At 39.7% G+C, this 19,339-nt stretch overlaps 1 protein-coding gene and 1 pseudogene across 2 annotated transcripts in view; both read left to right on the top strand.

The window, feature by feature from the left end:
• The window catches only part of Gspt1 (G1 to S phase transition 1), a 45,117-nt gene that overhangs the window by 20,176 nt on the left and 5,602 nt on the right, over nucleotides 1-19,339 (top strand). For both annotated transcript variants that reach the window (XM_008829915.3, XM_008829914.2), the window contains exons 6-14: nucleotides 3,699-3,776; nucleotides 6,298-6,478; nucleotides 7,363-7,517; nucleotides 7,680-7,820; nucleotides 10,785-10,878; nucleotides 11,701-11,781; nucleotides 15,680-15,853; nucleotides 16,694-16,783; nucleotides 18,015-18,183. In XM_008829915.3, coding sequence (XP_008828137.1) covers nucleotides 3,699-3,776; nucleotides 6,298-6,478; nucleotides 7,363-7,517; nucleotides 7,680-7,820; nucleotides 10,785-10,878; nucleotides 11,701-11,781; nucleotides 15,680-15,853; nucleotides 16,694-16,783; nucleotides 18,015-18,183 — 1,163 coding nt within the window. The remainder of the gene's footprint in view (nucleotides 1-3,698; nucleotides 3,777-6,297; nucleotides 6,479-7,362; nucleotides 7,518-7,679; nucleotides 7,821-10,784; nucleotides 10,879-11,700; nucleotides 11,782-15,679; nucleotides 15,854-16,693; nucleotides 16,784-18,014; nucleotides 18,184-19,339) is intronic.
• Nucleotides 12,429-12,620, top strand: LOC115069800 (annotated as a pseudogene).

A 19,339-nucleotide genomic window follows, 5' to 3' on the forward strand; every position in this document is an offset into this window, starting at 1 on the left:
ATGTGTGTGTTTGCGTACCCTTCTGTGCATATACATGAGATATATTTTATTTAAGATGGGCTTTTTATTACATGAGCTTGCTGTTGGACAAAATCATGTAAGTATTCTGAATTTGTTTAAGGTCAGCTAGGCTTAGAAATGATGTTAAATAGTTTAGATGTTTTGTGTTATTTATATTTTTTGAGGCAGGGTTTCATGTAGCCCAGGCTGGCCTTAGACTCAACTGTATAGCCAAGGACAACCTAGAACTCCTAATAACGTCTGCCTCTTGTCTCCCAGATGCTGGGATTACAAGTATGCAATGTGCCTGGCTAAAATTCTTTTAGTTTTTTGGGGACAGGTTCTCACGTGTAGTCTGGCTGGCCTTGAGTTTGTAGCACTCCTCTTGTCTTGAATGCTGCAATTAAAGGCTTGCTCTACCATGCCTGACTGAAATACATGTTTGACTTATGATGGAATAGGATATAACCAATTGGAAGTGGAGGAAAACGTGTAATTTATTCAGAATTCATAAAAGCTAGTTGTCTGTTTCTTCTGGTGCTGGGGTTTGAACCCAGGACCTGTGCATACTAAACAAGAGCTCTATTACTGAGCTATGTCCCCAAACCAAAAGTTTGTTCTTGACTCATGAATGAGTAAACTGTTCTTTTGCTCCGGAAATTTATGTGGATTTAATCAAAGGCAAGGTAGTCTGGCCAAGTTTTTATCACTTTAGTTTTTATTATTTTTCCATTTGTGTGTGTATGCATGCTTACATGTTTGTTGGCACATGTATGTGTAGAAGTATGTACACATGTGTGGGCATACATGTGGAGGTCTGAGGTTAATGTCAGCTTACTCAGTGAGGCAGGGTTTCTCAGTCAAATTCAGAGCTCTCCTGATCTAGGATCCCCTGAGGAGCTCCTTCTGACACTGGAATTATACACAGGTGGCCACTCCCATCCAACATTTACACATGGGCTCTGGGGATCCGAACGCCAGTCCTTTTTTGCATGTCAAGCATTTTAACAACTGAGCCATCTCTCCAGCCCCCAATTTTACATTTTTATACAAGCTACGTAGGTATGAAGATACTATGATCAGCTTCTAGTAATGCATTTTAGTTTTCTGTTTTTGTTGGAGACAGGGTCTCTGCAGCCCCAGCTGATCTTGGAACTCGATATGTAAACCAGGCTGACTTCGCACTCAGAGATCTGCCTGCCTCTGCCTCCTGAGTGCTGGGATTTAAAGGCATGTGCCACGATGCTCAGATCAGAACTCAGGTTGTTAGGCTTACACAACAAACTCTATGCATTGGGTTATCCCCCCAGCCCGATAAATCTTTAATTAGAAGGTCCTACATTTGTAATTGTTTGTTCGTGCTGTGTCATCAGACTATCCAGAAGGCATGTCATTGTGTTGTCAAGTGACTACCCTTAAATGGTAGTTTTGCTTTTACTTTAGAAAATTTCCTTAAAATAGATATTCTTAGCTAAGGCTCTGTGGATTGATGTGTTATGCTCATTTTAATATTTTTCAACAAAAATAATGTTTTTTGCTTATGGGCTATTTGGTGGTTTTTCAGTGGTTTTTCTACACTCAGGTGTTGAAGAGCATTGTCCTGGAGACTATTTGGAATGAGAGTTAGAGATGGGGAACTTTGATTTGGATTGAGTCAAAGCTAGCAGGCAAAACTAATGAGCTATTCTACCAGTATAATCTCATTTTAAAATATATTTTATTTATTTTATTTTATGTGTGAGTGTATTGCCTACATGTATACATGTGTACCCATATGCAATGCTGGCAGGGGTCAGAAGAGGACATCATACTCCCTGGAACTGAAGTTATTAACAGTTGTTAGCTGCCATGTGGGTGCTGGGAACTGAACCAGAGTTTTCTGCAAGAGCAGTCAGCCATTGCTCTTAACCACTGAGCCATCTCTCCAGCCCCAGTGTAATTTCATTTTGACAATAGTTCATTTCCTGCACAATAGGGGTGGAATGTTTTTTTCTTTAGTATTTATATTTAAAAACCTGAACATTTTTAGTCTTACAGAAAGTTTGCAGAAACAGTAAAGAGTTCCCATAATCTCTTTATTCAGCTTAATCTAATGTCAGAAATCCTATATAACTATGTTATAATAACCAGAACTGGAAAAGTAGGGCGATGCAGCTCAGTGTTAAGAGCATTCATCTACCATGCATAAGGTTTTGAGTTGACTCCCCAGCACTGTAAAACAAACCAAAAAACACTTAAGAGAAAAAAGTTTGCAGCTCCTACTTCAATGAGATAGTGATAGTCTTATTTATTTTTTGATTTTTTTTTGTTTATATAAACATATTTATTTATTTTCTATTTGTATGTGTGCATTGCTTGCATGCAGATAAGTGCACCGGTGTCTGCAGTGCCTGCGGAGATCAGAAGAGGATGTTGAATCCCCTGGAACTAGACTTACAAATGGTTGTTAGATGCCATGTGGGTGCTGGGAATTGAACACAGGTCTTCTGCAAGAATAACCAGTGCTCTCTTAACCACTAAGCCAGCTCTCCAGCCCTGCCCCCCCCCCTTTTTTATTTTTGAAACAAGGTCTCTCTCTGTAGCCCTGGCTGACCTAGAACTTAACAGTGATCTGCCTTCCTCTGCCTCCTGAGTGCTGGGATTAAAGGTATGGGCCACCATACCTGTCTCTTGATGTTCATTTTTTAAAAACTCGTAAACATTATTAACTAAACAACAGATCTTAATTGAATTTCACCAGTTTTTCCATTTTTTTAAATGTTCTTAAATTCCACATTGTGTATGAGTTTTTTGCCTGCCTATATGTAAATGCACCCATGTCATGTAGTGCTTGCTGAGGACAGAAGGTGTCAGATTCCCTCTAAATGGAGTTGGAGAAGGTTCTTAGACACAGTGTGGGTGCTGGGATTCAAGCCCAGGTCTTCTGTAAGAGCAGTCATTGTTCTTAACCATTGAGCCATCTATACAGCCCCTGACCTTAGTGATTAAAAAAAATTTATTTACGTGTATGTGAGTGTATGCTGTGTTTGTCTTTGGAGAGGCCAGAGAGAGTGTTGAATCTCCTGGAGGTAGAATGCTTGCAGACCTCCCAGTAGAGGTGCTGGGAACCAAATTCAGGTCTTCTACAAGAGTAGCATCACTCTTAACCACTGAGCCATCGCTCTAGCCCCTCACCTCAATAATTTAAAGAATGCTCATTTATTTCATAGAATTCTTCAATTTGGATGAGAGTGCTATTTTCTCATAGTTAGATCCAGGTTGTGCATTTTAACAAGAATATCATAGAACAACTGTATTCTCAGTGTGTGCTCCGAGGTTCATGAAGTCAATGTTGCTTTAATTATTCAATAGATTTTACAAAGTATTGATATGAGTTGAGATTACTTTGAAAGAGCTGCTTTGGGGCCAGTGAGATGGCTCAGCAATGACCTAGCTGGTGAAGGTGCTTACTATCTAAGCTTGAGCATCGTCAGTCAGTCCCTGGAATCCACATGGCAGAAGGAGAAAAACTGACTCCCACAAACTAGCCTCTGACCTTCATATACACTCTGGTAGCTTGAGCATGCACACATAAATAAACACATAAGTCAGTTTAAAAAATATTAAATCGCTGTTTTCTGCAGTTCTGATTCCCTTCAAGGGCTTTAAAGTTTTCCTAATTTCATTGGATAATTGTTTACTTTTTCCTCTGTTTTCAGGTATTTGACTGGAATGGTTGACAAAAGGACACTTGAAAAATATGAAAGAGAAGCTAAAGAAAAAAACAGAGAAACTTGGTATAGTAAATGTTAATGATACTATAAATTACTTTTAAAGGATATATTGTACCCTTAATGCTTTTGTGGTCTGTTGGAATATGAATTCTTTTTTTTGTTTTGTTTTGTTTTTGTTTTTTGGTCTTCTTGGGACAGGGTCTCCCTATAGCTCCAGCTGGCCTGGAACTCACTATATAGACCAGGCTGGCCTTGAAAACTCACATAGATCTGCCCTGCCTCCGCCTCCCAAGTGCTGGGCTTAAAGGCGTGTACCACCCCACCGGGCTGAATATAAATTCTTAACCAGACACAGTGTTACATGCCTAGAGGTTGAGGCAGGTGGATTGCTGGAGTCCCGAAGTTTGGGGCCAGCCTGGGCAACAAGGTTAGGCCCTATCTCAAGAAAATGAGTAAACAAAATTTGTCATTTAAAATGGTATCATAATAAAGGAAGTTTTATTCTCTCTCATAATTTGTAGACTGGTTCTGATGATTTTCTAATTTACACACAGAAAATTTGGAAGCCCGCCCCAAACATATAGTAGTAGAAGAGTTGTTTAATAAATTATAAACTATCCATTTATAGTTGGGTTATTGTGTAACTTAAAATATTATATTTATAAATTTTATAATGAGTAAGAATAGAACTTATATTGCAGTAGCATTTGGAGAGAAAGGAAACATTGTGCCTAACATGTGATCATAATGTAAATAAATACTGGAGGCAAGAATGGATGTAATTACTATTATTGACAGTTTTTTGTGGCTTTTTTGTGGTTTTTAATTAATTAATTAATTTATTTTTTGGTCTTTTTGAGACAGGATATCTCTATCCCCAGCTGGCCTAGAACTCACTATGTAGGCCAGGCTGGCCTTGATCTCAGAGATCCACCTGCCTCTGCCTCCCAAGTGCTGGGACTAAAGGCGTGTACCACCATACCTGGTGGTGCTTTGTAATTTTTTTTTTTTGAAATATTTTATTTATTATTTTTATTTTATGTGTATGTGTGTATTGCCTGCACCCATGTCATGCAATGCCTGTGGAGGACAGTGGAGGCCATCGAATTCCCTAGTTTCAGACAGTTGTTAGCTGTCATGTGGGTGTTGGGATTCGAACCCTGGTCTTCTGCAAGAACAATCAGTGTTCTTAACCTCTAAAACATCTCCCCAGCCCCAGTGCTTTGTAATTTTACCAGTGAATTATGGTGCAAATGTAAGTGAGTGTTAGAGTGCTTACTTAATGAGTGAGAAACCTGGGTTCAATCCTTAGCACTTTAGGACAAAAAATTTGGAGCCCTCACCTCAGTGAGACATTGTTGCTCCTTTTAAAAAAGACTATATTCCTCCATATTAAAAGGAAAAAGAGCACTTGGGAGGCAGAGGCAGGTGGATCTCTGTGATTTCGAAGCAAGCCTGGTCTCCATAGCGAATCCAGGTCTACTGTGGCTATAGGGAGACCCTGTCTCAGACAGAAAAAGGAAAATGTCTTAATAATGTTAGAAAAAAAAAGATTATAAGCTGTTATTACAGATAGTTTGAAATGATTTATGTAAAATTATTTATGTAATATTTACACAGTGAGGTAATAGCAGTGATTTTTAGCAACATAATGTGGTTGATACCCTGGTGGAAAGACAACCCCCCACCTTTTTAAGAGAGAAAGAGAAAAAAAGATCTTACTCTGTAGCCCAGTCCCAGTAAGGAGCTCATTACGCAGTGGCATCGTACTTAATAATATGACTATTTTTCTTTCCTTCTTGCCTCTCTTTCTTCTGTTGTTCCTACAGGATCTTGCTCTTACAGCATAGCCTTAAACACTCAATATCCTCCTGCCTCAGTCTCCCCAGTGTTGGAATTACAGATGTTTAACACCATGCCCAGCATTAAGTCTTTCTACAGATGTCATTTTATTTTTAAGAATGTTTGTTTAGCTGGGCGTGGTGGGCACGCCTTTAATCCCAGCACTCCAAAGGCAGAGGCTGGCTGGAGGCCAATCTGGTCTACATAGTGAGTTCCAGGCCAGCTGGGGCTACAGGGAGACCCTGTCTCAAAAAAGACTGTACTGCCCCCCACTTCCTGGAAAAAAAGAATAATGTTTGTTTATAGACAAATTGACCATGGAAATAAGTAAAAACTCTATTTGAATCATAACAATGTACATTTAATTTGTAACAATTCACATTTAGTTCTCTTAAGTTTTTATTTTCACTAGTCCTGTTTATAACGCAAATAACATGAATCTGGGTGTCAGATTTTAATTACATATTTAATGGTAGAACAATGATAGTGAAGTACACATTTCTTTCTTTCTTTCTTTTTTTTTTTTTTTTTTTTTTTTTTTTTTTGACGGGTTCCCCTTTAGACCCCATCGTCCAGTCTCACCAGCTGTCCGAACTCACTATGTAGACCAGGCTAGCCTTGAACTCACAGAGATCCACCTGCCTCTGCCTCCCGAGTGCTGGGATTAAAGGCGTGTGCCACCACACCTGGCTCAGAACAGTATTTTTAAAGATATTTCACACTCATTTAAAAATTCTTCCAGGTACTTGTCTTGGGCCTTAGACACAAATCAGGAAGAACGAGACAAGGGTAAAACAGTAGAAGTGGGTCGTGCCTATTTTGAAACCGAAAAGAAGCATTTCACAATTCTAGATGCTCCTGGCCACAAGAGTTTTGTCCCAAATATGATTGGTGGTGCTTCTCAAGCTGACTTGGCTGTGCTGGTAAGAAAGATATAATTCATGTATATTTAGTATAAATAGCCCTACCTAGATCTTTTTTTCTTTCCCAGTGCTAACGTTGAACCTATGGCTATTGCAGATTGCTGAGCACTGTTCTACCACTGAGCTATAGCAATTTACCTTTAATATTCTAATTTACCTTGTAAAAGTTGGAATTTAGATTGCAATGGAGTTTAACATTGTATATAATCACAATATTAATTTTTGTCATACCTATCTATCCAAGAAAGCATCATAATTTACTTCTAAGAATACATTTTAACTTTTTTTTTTTTTTGGTCTTTTTGAGACAAGGTCTCCCTGTAGCCCCAGCTGTCCTGGAACTCACTATGTAGATCAGGCTGGCCTTGAACTCACAGAGATCTGCCTACCTCTACCTCTGGAGTGCTGGGATTAAAGGCATGGGCTACCACGCCTGGTTAACATTTTCTTTCTCCGTTGCTGTTATCTTTGTGTCTTATTATAGAATAATAGATTAAATCCAGAGCCTAGAAATTGCTAAACTGCACATTTCATCAAATCATTAGCCTGAAGCAAGTGTTTGAAATGTCTGAACTATATAGCAGTATCCTAGATTTGGGGAATTTTAGGGGTTAGACAAAACATTTTGTTTGTTTGTTTTAGTGCTTGTAGATTGAACTCTACTGAAGCTAACTCTACCACTGAGCCACACCTAGCCAACCCCAAACTCTCAAATCTTAAACCATTGAGACATTTAATCTTCAAAAGTGACATGTCCATTGCAACACATTTGCTTCCATTTTCTTGGAAAACCCTCTTAACAGAACTGAAAGGAAGAACATTTTACTGCTAAAAGGGAGATGTCTCAATGTATAAGAATAAATTACTTGATTTTTTTGGAATAGGTCATCTCCGCCAGAAAAGGAGAGTTTGAAACTGGATTTGAAAAAGGAGGTCAGACAAGAGAACATGCAATGTTGGCAAAGACAGCAGGTGTAAAACACTTAATTGTGCTTATTAATAAGATGGATGATCCAACAGTAAATTGGAGCAATGAGAGGTAAGCTTAGATGCTTTACAGCTTTCATTATGAATGTTCCAATGAAAAAAGGATGGTTTTTATATTTATGTATTTTTTTTCCAAGTTTTACTAAACTTTTAATTTGCTTACTCATGAAATTAAGTTTATTTAGTTGACATAGTTACTTCTGAATATTCGTAGATACGAAGAATGTAAAGAGAAATTAGTGCCGTTTTTGAAAAAAGTTGGCTTCAATCCCAAAAAGGACATTCATTTTATGCCCTGCTCAGGACTAACTGGAGCAAATCTCAAAGAGCAATCAGAATTTTGTCCTTGGTACATGTGAGTAACCTTTTATTATCTTTCTAAAAAGGGAGTGGGGTATATATTAATAAGTAATTGAAGCATTTTAGTCTATAGCCTGGCTTTAAAAATACCAGCACCCATGGGCATGGTGGCACACGCTTTTAGTCCCAGCACTTGGAAGGCAGAGGCAGGTATATCTCTGTGAGTTCAAGGTCAGCCTGGTCTACATAGTGAGTTCTAGGCCAGCTGGGGCTACACAAGAGACCCTGTTTCAAAAAAGGAAGTCAAAACAAAAATACAAAACAACAGGACCTTTGTTTTTCTAAATATGCTGTGCCCCCTCCCCTTATTTTGGAGTGTAGTATTGTATGTTCTTGCCTGTGTGGGGGTACACTTATCCAGAGGTTGATAACAGGTTCTCTGTTTTTCTACTTTTTGAGACAGTCCCAGAACCTGAAGTTCCCTGTTACAGTTAGAACGATAGGCTAGTGAGCCCCTGGGATCAGTTTGTCTCTGCCTCGCCAGGGCTGGGAATAACAGTGCACACCACCACTTGGCCTTTATGTGGGTATTGGGAATCCAAACTCACATCATCATGCTTGTACAGGAAGTACTTTCTCCCTTCATCCATATCTCTAGCCCTACGTGGTCTTTTTCAGTCTTGATAGTTTTTTGTTTTTTTGTTTTTTTTATGTATGTATGTATTGCCTGCATGTAGGTAAGTTCACCCGTGTTGTGCAGTGCCCATGGAGGTCAGAAGAGGCTGTCGGATCCCCTGGGACTAGAGTTACAGACAGTTGTTAGCTGCCATGTGGGTGCTGAGATTCAAACCTGGTTCTTCTGCAAGAATAACCAGTGTTCTTAACCACTGAGCAATCTCTCCAGCCCTGAGTCTTGATAGTTCTTTATGGGCAGTGGAGATACTACTCAGTCAGGGTTGCTTGCCTTGTAAGCATGAGGCTCTTTTGCTTTAATTCCCAGTCCTACCCAAACAGAAATCCAGAAGGTTTCTTATGTACTGAATACCAGTCCCTTACTAGATACATTATGAGCATTCAGCACATATTTCTTCCATTCTATGCGTATTTGTTGTGCTGATGTGGAATACTTGTGTCTTTACGTGGATATGTGTATGAGAATAGTTGCCCGAGGGAGCCAGATTTGTCAGATCCTCCTAAAGCTGTAGTTACAGGTTGTTGTGTGCTACCTGACATGTGTGCCTAGAACTGAACTTGTGACCTCTGCATGAGCAGCAAGTGCTCTTAATCCAACCGTCTCTGTGTGTATAAACACATAGTAAATAAATGTAATTTAAATTTTAAATTGAGGGGCTGGAGAGATGGCCCAGCAGTTGGGAGCACTGGCTGCTCTTGCAGAGGACCCTGGGTTCGAGTCCCAGCACCACATGGCGGCTATGAACTGTCTTTAACTCCAGTTCCAGGGGAATCCGAGGCCCTCTTCTGACCCCAGCGGCATTGCACAACACGGGTGTACTCACATACACGCAGGCAATACACTCATACACATAAAATAAAAAATCAAAAAAAAATTTTTTTTGGTCTTTTTGAGACAGGGTCTCCCTGTATCCCTGTAGCCCCAGCTGACCTGGAACTTGCTATGTAGACCAGGCTGGCCTTGAACTCATAGAGATCTGCCTGCCTCTGCCACCCAAGTGCTGGGATTAAAGACGTGCGTCACCACGCCCAGCTTAAATCAAATTATTTTTTTTAATTTAAATTGAAAAAACATTGACTGATCCAAGGTCATAGAGATTTAGCCCTTTAAGATAGAACTGCAAGTTTGAAGACAGCCTAGTCTATATAGTGTTACCATCTCCAAAAAACCCACAAACAAGATACTTAGCCCTGTAATTTAAGTGTTAAAAGTCTTAACTTTTTGTTTGGTCTTTTTTTTTTTTTTTCGGTCTTTTTTTGAGACAGCTTCTCCCTATAGCCCCAGCTGTCCTTGAACTCACTATGTAGACCAGGCTGGACTTGAACTCACAGAGATCCACCTGCCTCTGCCTCCCAAGTGCTGGGATTAAAGGCCTACACCACCACGCCAGGCCCAGAAAGACTATTTCTTAAATATTTATGTGTATGAGTATCATGCTTACATGTATGTATGTGTACCCATGTTATGCAGTGCCCTCAGAGGACAGAAGAAGGTATTGGATCCCCTGAAGAGTTACTGATGGTTGTTAGCCACCTTGTGGGTGGTGGGATATGAATCCACGCTCTATGCAAGAGCAGCCAGTGCTCTTAACCACTCAGCCATCTTTCTAGCTCTGACTCTTCTTCATTGGAGTGCCACCCTCATTGAAATTAAATAACCATAAATGTTAAGAGATTATTTCTTGAGTCTCAGTTCTCTTCTGTTTTCTTGTCTTTAATCGAAGGCTAATAATGTACAATCTTGCTTACTACAGAACTTTGAAGTTTGAAATCAGCCAGAAAATTTTGGTTCTTCTCAGTTATTTTTCTATTCATTATTTTTCTGTGTATGAATGTTTGTCTGCATGGATGTATATGTACCACCTGTGTGCAGTGCCCACAGAGGCCAGAAAAGGGTGTCAGATCCCTTGGAACTGAAGTTATGGATGGTTGTTAGCTGCCACATCGGTGTTAGGATTCAAACCCGGGTCTTCAGTAAGAGTAGCCAGTGCTCTTAACCACTGAGCCATCTCTCCACCCCCTTGTTTTCTTTTTTGAGACAAGTCTCATTAAGCCCAGGTCAGCCTTGAATTTAGGAATTACCTGAGTGCCCCACTCCCACGCTAAAATGGCACCTGTGTGCCATATCTGGCTTAAGGAAGCTTTTTTTAGTAAAGTTTAGTTTTCTGCTGTATAAGTGTCATGAAATGGGTAATACATTATTAAATGAGGAATGTCAAAATGTGATAATCATGTCTGGTTTAAGTTACAATAATAGAACTTTGTAGATTTTTTTAAAAAGTATTATTGTGTCAACTTTCTTTAATGGGTATTGTTCTTTTCTCAGTGGCTTGCCATTTATTCCATATCTGGATAATTTGCCAAACTTCAATAGATCAGTTGATGGACCAATCAGGCTGCCGATTGTCGATAAGTACAAGGTGCCTTAAATATTAAAGTTACTGGATTTCATGGGAGCAAAATCCATGTGTTTTGTTATAGATTACATTAATACTTTTTAGTGGTTACATATGGTAGACCATAATTTACTCAACAAGCATAGTTTATTTAGATGTTGTCATTTTTATCTGCAAACGCTTGATACAATGAAGGGACTGGTCTGAAAGATTTTACATTAAAATTGATAGGTAGCCTTGTTTGCAAAAATACTGTGCTAACTTACAATATCACCAAACATATGAGGGCTCATTTTGTCAGAACACACTTTGCCAGGCATTGTGCAAATCCTAGGCAGAGGCAGGTGAATTTCTATTGAGTTCCAGGCCAGATGTCTATGTAGCAAGTTTCAGGCCACCTGGGGCCCCACAGTGAGACCCTCTCTCAAAAAAAAAAAAAAGAAAAAAGTGCATTTCATTGTTTTTAGCTGGATTTTCAACTTGAATTTTAAGTAGGTTTGTTTTGAAGTATAAGGGCATTAAAAATTCTTGTAATACTTTGCCTCAAGTATTTTGTCCTTTTATTAGTACTATTCTAAACTTTACAAACCAATCAGATCTTCCAACATAAAATTCTGTACCACATGAAGTTTTCTGGAGTTTTCTTTCTAAATCATAGGTATGCTTCATTATTAATATAATTATACTTGAGACTGACACAAATGATTACAGAGTATTTGTTGTCTCCTCTATTTTAAAGATTAATCCTAAGCATTCTACCACCTAGTTAAACTAAAGCTATTCCACTGCTACAGATCAGCAATAAAAGTCTGAAACTTTTACATTTTTCATTTTAAATTTGAACAGGATATGGGGACTGTGGTCCTGGGAAAGCTGGAATCTGGATCTATTTGCAAAGGCCAGCAGCTTGTAATGATGCCAAACAAGGTAAGAGCTTAGTATGTTCTTAATTAGATTTTCTCTTGAAAATGTTAGTGGAGTCCATACATTTCAAAAGCTTAGGAATTTTAAAAACTTAGCTTTTTAAAGTAGGGGTTGTTTTATTAATGCCAAGTGTGAAATATGAGAATAAATAGGGTAACAACTCAACGACAGTTGAAGGGACAATATTAACACCATGTTAGAGCCAGAAGATGCACTGTGAAGGAAATCAGCCAGTCCCACTTATTACAGTGGACCAAAAAGTTTAGATTTGGCATGGTTAAGTAACTTGCTTTGGGCTGACAAAACAGTTTAGTAAGAAAGCAAGGAAAGAAAACTCAGGTTTAATTCTGTTGGTGGGATGAGTGGGGAGAGGGAGAGGGATAGAGAGACAAGACACAGACTAAAATACTGTGTTGGGCTAGAGATAGCACAGCAGTTAAGAACATTTGCTGTTCTTCCAGAAGACCTGGGATTGCTTCCCAGCACCCACATGTCAGCTAACAGCTGTCCATAACTCTAGTTTCAGGGGATACAACACCCTCTTCTGGCCTCTGCAGGCATTTCATGCATGTGATGCCTTATATACATGCAGGCAGGCAAAACACTCATACACATAAAATGCCATAAAAATATTTTTAAATAATGTGTCCAAAAGTGTACTTCAGGGATCATTTCTATAATTTGCCACTAGAGAAGTTTCTCTGGATGTTTGAATACAAGAAACTATGAGATCAAGTGTGTAGTCTCCTGAGCATGAAGCTGGCTACTGCTGCTGTACTATTGTAACTGCCTTTTGCTGTTGATTATTCTCTCTCTCTGGGAGAGAATACAGTCTGAGTGGCTATTAAAGTTGGTTAAAATTTTTAATTTTTCTTGAGGTTTTGTTTTGTTTTGTTTTTGCTTATTTGATTTCTGTTATCTAAAGGTTGTTAAAAGTTGGTGAGTGGGCCGGGCATGGTAGCGCACACCTTTAGTCCCAGCACTCAGGAGGCAGAGGCAGGCGGATCTGAGTTCAAGGCCAGCCTGGTCTACATAGTGAGTTCTGAGCTACAGGGAGACCCTGACTCAAAAAAAGACCAAAAAAAGTTGGTGAGTGGGTTTTTTTTTGGTGGGGAGAGGGGGTTCTTTTTGAGACAGGGTCTCCCTGTAGCTCCACCAGCCTCTGCCTGGAGCACTGAGATTAAAGGCCACCATACCCAGCATGTGAGTGGTTTTTCTTTCTTGAGTTTTTGTGAATATGTTATGTGGTTAACTTACGGTTTTTGTAATGGGAAAATTTTAATGAATGAGTGTCCCCAAGTTTTGCTTTTGATTTGAAAGCAGAGACTACATTCTTTATCCTAAATGGGTCTTTTAAACTTCCTGTCTTATTAGAGTTATATTAAAGTATGAAAAGTCAGTATGAATTATTCCTTTGTAAGTTTCTGACTGCTCTTTTTACTGTAGAGCTGTTGTAAGTAACCAGGTATTGCAAGAGGCTGGGAGGGATAACAGGGAATGACCGTTTAGTGGGTTTTCTTTTAGGGGCTAAGAAGATACCTTGAAACTAAACAGTGGTAGTTGTATGCTACTGAATTATACACTGCAAAATGGTTTTACCTTTTTAAATTTATTTTTATCTTATGAGTATTTTGCCTACATGTATATTAAGTGTACCTGTGTATGCGTGCCCACAGAGGCCAGAAGAGAGTGACAGGTCCTCTGAAACTGTGAGATGGGGTCCCTTGTTAGCACCCATGTGGTGCTGGGAATGAAATCTAGGTCCTCCAAGAATAGCAGTGCTCTTATAGCTGAGCCATCTCCCCAGCCCCTGCAAATTGTTTTAAAGGATAAATTTTATGTTAGATGCATTAGACCACCACAAAAAATAAAAATTCTCTATCAGCAAGTGTAATTAGTGCCCAAGTATATCTGCAGGTGAGGGGCCTTAGTAACTAGTATGGAGGAAGAGGCTGGTTTTCTGTGTGGAGGCTGCCACCTTTTATTTTTTTTTGTCTTTTTGAAATAGGGTCTCCCTGTAGCCCCAGCTGGCCTGGAACTCACTATGTAGACCAGGCTGGCCTCGAACTCACAGAAATCCGCCTGCCTCTGCCTCCCAGTGCTGGGACTACAGGCATGCTCCACCACACCTGGCTGAGGCTGACACTTTTTACTAATTACTGGGTGAGGATATTGTGTCATAGAACTGTTAAATAACTTTAAAAACTCAGTTCAGGGCTAGAGATGGCTTAGTGGCTAAGACTGTCACTGTTCTTCCAGAGGACCTGTTGCCAACACCTATGTTGGGTAGCTCACAACTGCCTATAATGCCAGCTTCAGGGTATCTTTCTGGCTTCTGGGGCTACCCACAGACATGTGCATACACTCATATATGCATAAGTAAAAAATTATTATTTTTGGTCTTTTTGAGACAGGGTCTCCCTGTAGCCCCAGCTGTCCTGGAACTCACTATGTAGACCAGGCTGGCCTTGAACTCACAGAGATCCGCCTGCCTCTACCTCCCAAGTGCTGGGATTAAAGGCGTGCGCCACCACGCCCGGCAAAAAATTATTTTTAAGAAATAAAATTTAAGGGGGCTGGAGAGATGGCTTAGTGGTTAAGAACACTGACTGTTCTTGCAGAAGACCTGGGTTCAAATCCCAGCACCCACATGGTAGCTAACAACTGTCCATAATGCCAGTTCCAGGGGCTCCAACGCCCTCTTCTGTCCTCGCAGGCATTGCATGACACGGGTATACTTACCTACATGCAGGCAGTATACACCTACACATAAAATAAGCTAAAAAAATTATAAAAGAAAACCAGTTCAGCTTAGTCCTCCTGAGTCTCAGTGAGAAAGCATTTTAAAAGACATAGATCCCATGACCTGGGCATGGTGACACATGCCTATAATTATACTACTTCAAAGGGAGGAGGTTCGCTGTGAGTTGGAGGGTAGCTTGAGCTACAAAGCAAGACCCTCATTCAAAAAAAAACATCAGGCCAGGTATGGTGGTGCCCACTTTTAATCCCAGCACTCAGGAAGCAGAGGCAGCTGGATTTCTGAATTCAAGCCTTGTCAGTATGGTGAGTTTCAGGCCAGTCAGAGCTACATAATAAGAGCCTATCTTCCAGAGAGAAAAGAAAAAGAGACCCCAGACTACTTTATTCTTAATTAATAGGGTTGCTGTAAAATGTGCAAATTGACCTGGGTGTGGTGGCACACACCTTTAATCCCAGCACTTGGGAGGCAGATCTCTGAGACCAGTCTGGTCTATATAGTGAGCTCTAGGCCAGCTGGGGCTACAAGGACACCCTGTCTCAAAAAGACAAAAAAATGGTGCAAATTATGTATATCATAGGGGGTTAATATCCAGACTATATGAAGGACTCTTAAAATGTCCCAAATAACCTAATTTAGTAATAGGCAAAGGAATGGAGTGGATATTTCCATAAAGTACAGATGGCCAGTGATGAAAGTGTAGTTTGTCCTGTTTTCATTATTAGAATGTTATATTAAAAATGACAGGTTAGGGACTAGAGAGATGGCTCGGTTGTTAACAGTTACTATTCTGGACTACCTGAGTTCAGTTCTAGCCCACATGACAGCCAACACCCATCCTTAACTCCAAGAGGATCTGACACCTGTTTCTAGCCTCTGCAGGTACTAGGCACGTACATTGTGCCTTTACATGCAGGCAAAACACTTGTACACATAAAACAATGAGACAAACAAGTTAGGACTTTGTAGCAAGTGGTAGATTGCATGCATTAGTCACTGGGTTTGAGTCCCTTCTCATAAAAATTAATTTGGCTCATCACTTGTGATTTGTAGTGCTTTAGTAAATGAGCATTGGGTCATTTATTGTCCTGTAATGCAGTGAATGTATCAGGAAACCTCCAATCTTGGTTTCTTTTCAAGCACAACGTGGAAGTTCTTGGAATACTTTCTGATGATGTAGAAACCGATTCTGTAGCTCCAGGTGAAAACCTCAAAATCAGACTGAAAGGAATTGAAGAGGAGGAGATTCTTCCAGGATTCATACTTTGTGATCTTAATAATCTTTGTCATTCTGGACGCACATTTGATGCCCAGGTAAACAAGTTATTGAAGTTGTCTTGATAGTTAAAATTGAAATGAAGCTAGAATTTCAGTGTCTTTTATCCTGAATATTTGTGACATGCCACCTAACCAATAAGAGGAATTGAAATAGTTTGACTCATTTGTATATCACAATGTAAGATAATATCTTACACATAAAGTTTCAAGATGGTAGATAAAAATGTAGGGTAATGTTCACTTTAAAAACAGTAACGGTAGTATAGTATCTATAATGTTTGAGAAGTCCTTCATTTTAATAACAGCATAGTTATCTGCAAGTATGTTTTTAGCCATTGGTTACATAGGAAAGTGACATAGTATGTAACTGGTTTAATTAACAGATTTTTTTTTTTTTTTTTTTTTTTTGGTCTTTTTGAGGCAGAGGCAGGCAGATCTCTGTGAGTTGGAGGGCTGCCTGGTCTACAAAGTGAGTTCCAGGCTAGCTGGGGCTTCAGGGAGACCCTGTCTCAGAAAGACCCCCCCCCCCCAAAAAAAAAAAGAATTAAAGGATGATATCACATTTAGGGAGTTTATGGGAAGTAAAGATAAGATTACATTAGTGGGTAATATAGAGGGAAAGTGCCAATAAGTGGCTACCTGCTGAATTGAAGTAAGCCTGGCACTTGCTAATTTCTCTAGACTATGATGCTTAAATTCATGCTTTGAGATTGGGCAACTTGACCCATCCTGTCAACAAAATAATAAGGTGCAACACATCCTAAAGGCCACTGTTCCTACTGAGATGGTGAAGTCTGTTACTTCTTTTGATGTTTTATCTTTAGTACATTGAGGTTTTTTTAAAGGATTAAGTTGTTTTGTTTTTTAATTTGACAGATAGTAATTATAGAGCACAAGTCCATCATCTGCCCAGGGTATAATGCGGTGCTGCATATTCATACCTGTATTGAAGAAGTCGAAATAACAGTGAGTTGAGTTTGTTTCTAGGCTAATTGGTTTATTAATTTTATTTGAAGACTGTATCTTGATAATTTCTGATCAACAGTACTAATACATTTCTATTTTTTATTTACTTTTTGTTTGTTTTGTTTTTGAGACAGGGTCTTTATGTAGTCACAGCTGGCCTGTAACATGCTATGTAGACCAGGCTGGCCTCATCTCACAGAGATCCACCTGCCTCTGCCTCCAGGATGTTGGGATTAAAGGTGTGTGTCACCACACCTGGCTTATACATTTGTAGTTATAACCTTTTTTTTTTTTTTTTTAGCTGGGGGAGGGACACAGTGTGCTATACCCATATGTGAAGGTCAGAGGACAACTTTATGGAGTCAGTTCTCTTTTTTTTTTTTTTTTTTTCTTTTTTGGTCTTTTTGAGACAGGGTCTCCTGTAGCCCCAGCTGGTCTGGAACTCATTTTGTAGACCAGGCTGGCCTTGAACTCAGAGATCAGTATGCCTCTGCCTCCCAAGTGCTGGGATTAAAGGCATGGGCCACACACCTGGCTGGAGTCAGTTCTCTCTGTATCACTTTTACTCCAGTTCCAGTTACTGAACTCAGATCATCAAGTTTACTTGGCAAGCACTTTTTTTTTTTTTCTTTAACACCTGCTGGAGACATCTCCATAGCCTTGTTTTTCGAGATAGTCTTACTTTGTAGCTAAGGTGGCTTGGAACTCATGAGCCTCCTGCCTTAGCTTCTCAAATGCTGGGATCATAGGTGTTCAATACCACTTACTGGGTTACATTTCATTTGTTTTAAAATATATATATTTTTTATTTTATGGGTATGAGTGTATTGTCTGCATGCATATAAGTGCACCTTGTGCAATGCCTGCAGAAGTCAGAAGAGGGCATTGCATCCCCTGGAACTGGAGTTTACAAGTGGTTGTTAGCAGTCATGTGGGTGCTAGGAACTGAACTCGGGTCCTGTGCAAGAGCAGCCAGCACTCTTAACTGCTGAGCCATCTCTCTAGCCCTACATTTCTTTTTCAAAGACAAGGTCTCCTTGTACCCTAGCTGGCCTGGAACTTGATATGTACACCAGCCTGGCCTCTGTCTCATAGAGATCAGCCTGTCTCTGTCTTTGCCTGCTGAGTACTGGGAATAAAGGTGTGCCTACACCCAGCTCCCTACATTTTATTCTTCAAGTTACCTATATTTGACATTTTTTTGACCTTCTCATCCTCTTTTCTTGGATAGGCCTTAATCTGCTTGGTAGACAAAAAATCAGGAGAAAAAAGTAAGACTCGGCCCCGTTTTGTGAAACAAGATCAAGTATGCATTGCTCGTTTGAGGACAGCAGGAACCATCTGTCTTGAGACTTTTAAAGACTTCCCTCAAATGGGTCGTTTTACCTTAAGAGATGAGGGTAAGCTTTTTAATCAGTGTCTTTAATGTCAGGCTTTAGCACTTCCAAAGAAAAACTCAGATTCATATTTGGTAATAGTCATATAAGTGTATTGTGCTGAATATATTAAACAAATGGAATTTGACATAGGGTCATTTCTGTCTACCTTTGATCCTCTAACAGTCATGAAATTTCTTGGTGTGGAAGCAAAATGACTGTTGTGGCCCATTTCTAATTTAAGTAAAGTGTTTGTTTTTGGTTTTTTTTGAGACAGGGTCTCCATGTAGTCCCAGCTGGCCTGGAACTCACTATGTAGACCAGGCTGGCCTCCAACTCACAGAAATCCACTTGCTTTTGCCTCTGGAGTGCTGGGACTAAATGTGTGCACCACCACACCCAGGCTAACCTCAGCTCACTATGTATTTTAGGATGACCTTGGACTTCTGGTCTTGCCTCTGCTATCCAGTTGCTGGCCATCAGACCCAGGTTTCATTCATGCTAGGCAAGCACTCTACTGTTTGGGCTACATCCCTAACAGGGTCTCATTGTAACCTCGGTGACCTGCAACTCATTATAATCCTTCCTGCCTCAGCCTCCTGAGTGCTTAGATTACAAGTGTTAAGTTCCCATGCCTGGCTAAATAATTTATTTTATTTTATTTATTTATTTATTTTTGTCTTTTTGAAGCAGGGTCTCCCTGAAGCCCCAGCTATCCTGGAACTCACTACCTAGACCAGGCTGGCCTTGAATTCACAGAGATCCGCCTGCCTCTGCCTCCCAAGTGCTGGGATTAAAGGTGTGCGCCACCACACCCAGCTATTTATTTATTTTTAAATAACTATTTTAAGACTAGAATAATACATAAAGCTTTATGGTTCAACTGAAATACAGAATATGGCAGTTTCCAATACTGTGTTAAGCCACGGCAGTGTATATAATCCCTGAACCATATTTTAAATAAATCAGTATAATAAATCAATATAAGTACAAGTTTGTCCAGGTTCTGGTTTCACTTTAAATTCCTTAATTTGCTGAGATAACATTTTTATTTTTTTGAGGCAGTCTTTTGATGTATAACTCATTATGTAGCCCAGCTAGCTTTGAATTAGTGGTCCATCTGCTTTAGCTTCCCAAGTGCTGGGATTACACACATTTGCACCATGTTCAACTCAATAGA

The sequence above is a fragment of the Nannospalax galili genome, unplaced genomic scaffold (assembly GCF_000622305.1).
Source record: "Nannospalax galili isolate Female #2095 unplaced genomic scaffold, S.galili_v1.0 scaffold32, whole genome shotgun sequence".
NCBI lineage: Eukaryota > Metazoa > Chordata > Mammalia > Rodentia > Spalacidae > Nannospalax > Nannospalax galili.